This window comes from Chlamydotis macqueenii, chromosome 5 (assembly GCF_036417535.1).
Source record: "Chlamydotis macqueenii isolate bChlMac1 chromosome 5, bChlMac1.mat, whole genome shotgun sequence".
In the NCBI taxonomy this organism is placed as follows: Eukaryota; Metazoa; Chordata; class Aves; order Otidiformes; family Otididae; genus Chlamydotis; species Chlamydotis macqueenii.
The window spans coordinates 27,884,766-27,889,708 of NC_141560.1; the positions used below are offsets into that span (position 1 = coordinate 27,884,766).

Consider the following 4,943-nt stretch of genomic DNA (forward strand, 5'->3'; position numbering starts at 1 on the left):
CCGGGGTACGCGCGGGTCTCCAAAGGCGCCGTGATTGATCCTTCTCCCTCTCTGCAATCGTTTCAGCCGCTCACATATATCGCCCGAGGGGATACTCCGTGGGTTATTACAGCGCAAAATGGTGCTAAAAAAAAAAAACTCTCCCCTACCCCTCCTCCCGCTTATGGACCGAGTGTGTCGGGCTCCCCGCATTTCCCCAGCCAACTTCAGCCCATCACCCTTCCCGAGAGGAAGGTGCACCTTCCTTCCATCGTGCCCAGGAGAAAGAAAAAAAAAAGGGGGGGGGGGGGGAACCAACAACAACAAAACAAAACAAAAACTCCACCCTCCCCCCAAAAAAAAACAAACAACAAAAAACCCAACCGAAACCCCGGAGATGCCATCCCCTCAGCGCCAGCCTTCCCCGCCGAGAGCTCAGCCGAGGTGTGAAACATCCCTCGTTGAGGGTAGGAAACCTGCCAACGGCCAGCGGGAGAACGGCACGGCAAACAGCCCTGGGAAATAAAACAAATAACGACTTAAATTCCTTCCAGGTTTAAAGAAGGGCGGGGGGGTGTGTGGAAATAAAGCGGGAGAAGCAAGGAGGGGGCTCTCGGCAGGCTCTGCGGATGTCCTGGGAGGATTCACTTTGTCTGCGGATAGAAGGGACGCTGGTGGCTTTGGTGCGGATGGAGGGGGGTGGTTGTTGGTCATCCACATGCCACCCAAGATGTTATTCACTGCTAACAATTACCATTATCTGTCCCCACTTTTGGCTAATCAGACAGAATATGTAATGATGAAGCCTGTTTCCTGCTGTCTTTGGGAGGTAACGGGTTATTCTCTCATGGGGGTGGCAGGAGGGGGGGGGTTACACCTACTCCCATTAGGGCTTTAGCACTTGACTAATTCAGGTACTCAGCATCCTATAGACAGGGACGGTTTGAAAGCAGGCAGTGTTTGCAGTGGGGAGGACTGTTTATATAAACAGGACACCTCTGTAAACGACACTAATATTTGGGGTTAGGTGGCGATGGAAGGGAAGGTCCTCTTGAGCCGGGAAATTCGCCAGTAACGGGGCGCAGCTTTTAAGGAAGGGGGTTCGGGGCTTTCGGACGAATTTTTTTTTTTTTTTTGGGGGGGGGGAGTGGGGTGCACACAACCTACCATGGCCACATCTGGCAGGATCAGTTTTACAGTGAGGAGCATTTTGGATTTACCAGAGCAGGATGCTAATAGCATAAAGCAAGCCTCTGACCATCACCACTCCGCGGAGAACTACATCGGCTCGCCGTATCGAGGGTGGATAGAATCGGACAGAAATCACTACCCCTGTGAGTATGAAACGGCCAGGAGCTCGCCATCTCCGCACAGCTATCTTTTGTTTATTTTCCTCTCTCCTTTTCTTTGGGGAAGATGCGAAGAAGCTAATCGCCAGCGTGTGTAGCTGACAGGATCGGGGTGACCCAGGCTGGGAATTTTATAGAATATCACTGAATTGCAACAATGGAACAGCAGGAACATCCCGGCCACGAGCTTAAGAGAGCAAAGATTTAATTTTTTTTTCCCCGTAGATCTGTGCATGGTCAGCTATGGCAGGAAGCAAAACCTCAAGCTGTATCTGCCCGTCTCTGCGCGTATCGTTTAAGTTCGCCTCCAGGATTTTTTTTAAATTTTTTTTTCCCCGTTTCACTGTTGCGAGAAATGCTGCCTTTTTGTGCCGGCGGGGTTTCAGGTCATCCCCCGCACCGGAGAGGACAGCTGAGCGCAGCCCCGCGCTGCCTTGGGCGCCACCGCCCAGACCCACGCACTCGCCACCGCCTTGGAGCGGGCTCCGGCTCACAGACTCGCGGTCATAAACCCCGCACGCGTAAACCGTGCGGCAGATCCACGCTGCTTCTTGCGTACCGGTATGTGAGGAGGGGGAGACCGTCCGTCGGACGGAGGCGGGAACCCCCTCGGGATAAATTAAATGTTGAGGTAAAAGAGCGGCTGGAGAAAAGCGCTGAGGAAGGGACTGGGCAGCCCGATGTTGCGTTTTAGCTCCCAGGGGGTGCGGCCTCGCCGGTGAGGGGACTGACTCCGGGGCAGAGCCGCTGCCCATGGCGGGAAAGGGGCAGGCTCTGTCCCGTGGGTTAGGTTTAACGCGGGGGTCAGCTAGCCCGCATCTCTTGTTGACCGTTGGGATTAATCCGGGAGGGTAAACAGCCGGGGATCTCCCTACGGGCGACGGTTCGTCTCCCGCCGGCCCGGCCCCGGCCGCCCCCTCTCTCTAAACCCCCTCGCTGTCCCCAGCTTCCGACGAGAGCAGCGGCCCAGAGCTGAGCCCGCCCGATTCCAGCCGGAGGCCGCTCCCCGCCCGCGGCTCGGAGACGGAGGAGAAGAAGAAGAAGCGGCGGGTGCTCTTCTCTAAGGCGCAGACGCTGGAGCTGGAGCGGCGGTTCCGGCAGCAGCGGTACCTCTCGGCGCCGGAGCGGGAGCAGCTGGCCCGCCTGCTCAGCCTGACCCCCACCCAGGTGAAGATCTGGTTCCAAAACCACCGCTACAAGATGAAGCGGGCGCGGAGCGAGGGCCCCGGCAGCCCCCCGCCGCGCCCGCCCACCCTGCTGCGCCGGGTGGCGGTGCCAGTGCTGGTGCGGGACGGGGAGCCCTGCCGCGGCTGCCCCGCCAGCCCCCCGTCGCCCCCTGCACGCCCCAAGCCGGGCTGCGCCTCGGCGGCCTGCAGCGCCCAGGCCGCCCTCGCCCTGCCAGGCTACCGGGCCTGCCCGCCCGCCGCCGCCGCCGCCCTCGGCCTCTTCCCCGCCTACCAGCACTTACCGCACCCGGCCGTCGTCTCCTGGGGCTGGTGACGGCGGCGCTTCGCCCTCCGGGGCCGGACTCACCCCAGGAAGGAGCGGCGGCTGCGGGATCGGGCGGCGGAGCGCGGCTGCGGGGGGAAGCCGGAGCGGGGGGGCTGCCCGCCCCTCCGCGGGTGCCGGCTGCGGCTTCGTCCGACCTCCGCTCCTCCTGCCCCTTTTCCACAGGTTCCCCCTTAAAAAAAAAAAAAGAAAAATAAAGAAAAATACTCCTAGGCACCTAGTTTATTTTAAAATAGCCCATTCCTCCACTGACTAATAAAATGATTTTTGGCAAATGATTTTTTTCTCTGCGGAGAAGTGTATTTTTGATGATTGGAGCTTTTCCGTAGGATTGCAGAAAAGCTTGAATACTATAAATAGAGCGAAATTTTCTTGATCTCGCCGGCAGAATTTCAGTGGCAAGTTTCTTTATTTCACCCACGTGCGCCGGTAAACGGCGAATAAAAATTTGCTGCAAGCACCTCAGGGTAAACCTGGTGATATTTCCCACGGGAAGCATCAGTTGGGACCCCCCTCCCATTTCTGGAGCCTTCCTGACTTTTCGTTTGGGGCGGCGATGCCGACAGGTCGTTGCTATCTTTTTTTTCAGAGCAGCTAAGCTTGGACCCAGAGTTAAGCCGGTCTTCCCATTTAGTCTATATCTGTTCCGAAGATCGACTGGGGAAGATTATTCAAGAGAAAATAGCGATGCCTTTTAACGCCCAGAGAATTATGCTTTGAAACGCTTTGATGAACTATTGATCTTATTAAATTGGGGGGGGGGGGGGGGGGGATGATCATATAATTGTCCTGGCAACCTCCAATGTCTAAAAACACCTTCGGAAAAAACAAACCCAGGTCTCCTTGAAATACAGACTGGACCGGCTGCCTCCGTCGGGAGCCGCGGATCAGGAGCGCGGAGGGAATACTCTGGGGCAAAGATGCTGCGGGGACTGATGCAGGCATCCCGCCCGCCGAAAAAAAAAAGGCTGTCGAGGGAAAGGGACCCGCAGAAGCTATTTGGTTTTGGGTTTTTTGTTTGTTTTTTGGTTTGGTTTGGGGTTTTTTTTTTTTTTTTGGTTGGTTTGGGGTTTTTGGGAGTTTTTGGGGTTTTTTTTTGTTTGTTTGTTTTTTGTTTGGTTGGTTGTTTTTTTTTAATGATTTCTTCATTCCCTGGAAGGGAGTTACTTCGGACCGGGTATGCCCCTGGGATGTCTGTGCTGCCTACACATCCCCGGGGAGCGGGGCTGCGAGGAGCCGCCGTCGCCCCTCTCCCTTCCCAGCCCTTGTTTTCCCCGGGGCTGCGTCCCCTCGATGTCGCCTCCGGCCTCCGTGCGGGAGGATCCGATCGGCCACACCGATCCTCCGATGGAGCCACGCCGATACTCCCACCTGCATCCCCTTCCCTGCCCGGGCAGGGGCCATGCGCCCAGCGGGAGATGCAGAGGGGACCAGGCTTCTGGGATGTGCGGGAAGGACCCGGGGGAATACAGCGTCTCTGTCACCTGGTTTTTTTTGTTGTTGTTGTCTTTCCCCTCCCTTCCCTTTGTTTTTCCTCCTGCTATCCGAAATCTTTTTTTTTTTTTCTTTTTCCTCTTTTTTTTTTTTTCGTCTCAGCTGCTGGCCACCTTGTCTCCCATATGGATGGGGTTATCTTAGAAGAATCTCCCAGAGAACCGCTCCTTAAACCTCCTTTTGTCTTGCGGGTTGAAAAGAGCATTGTTGTGCATGAAAAGGACCTAGACAAAATCCGCACTGTTTCAATTCAGGACTGTTTAATCAGTCCCTAGTGACAATTTTATGGGTTTTAGGAGGTACAATAGTATCTTTTAAAACCTTGTGGCCTTCATGAAAACAAAGGGCTTGAATTTTATGGGCTTACAACTCCAATTAGAACAGTGCCAATGTGTATGGGAGATTATCAAATTTGTATCATAAAACCCTTTTATAATAAATGATTGCTGGAAGCTGGGGACGGGCTGGGGCAAGAAGGGACATGGACTTCAAGCAACGGACTTTGTCGCATGTAATTTTAAAAGTGCACATGCTGCACTCCCTTTTAATTCTTTGTGACCCAGCTTTGCAGCAGGATCAGCCGTGGAAATAGTGTGACATCGTCATTAGAAA

At 54.9% G+C, this 4,943-nt stretch overlaps 1 protein-coding gene across 1 annotated transcript; it reads left to right on the forward strand.

Moving 5' to 3' along the window:
• Positions 1-1,147: 1,147 nt before the first annotated feature.
• NKX2-8 (NK2 homeobox 8) lies at positions 1,148-2,828 on the forward strand. The gene is made up of 2 exons (XM_086749810.1): positions 1,148-1,313; positions 2,275-2,828. Exons 1-2 carry the CDS (start codon positions 1,148-1,150, stop codon positions 2,826-2,828), a joined length of 720 nt encoding a protein of 239 aa, XP_086605936.1.
• Positions 2,829-4,943: the final 2,115 nt, after the last annotated feature.

What these genes read in the sequence shown, in the direction of transcription:
- NKX2-8 (XM_086749810.1), top strand. Translation starts at nt 1,148, where the DNA reads ATGGCCACATCTGGCAGGATCAGTTTTACAGTGAGGAGCATTTTGGAT. An exon ending in GGACAGAAATCACTACCCCT is followed by an intron (nt 1,314 to 2,274) that starts GTGAGTATGAAA and finishes CGCTGTCCCCAG; the next exon opens with CTTCCGACGAGAGCAGCGGC.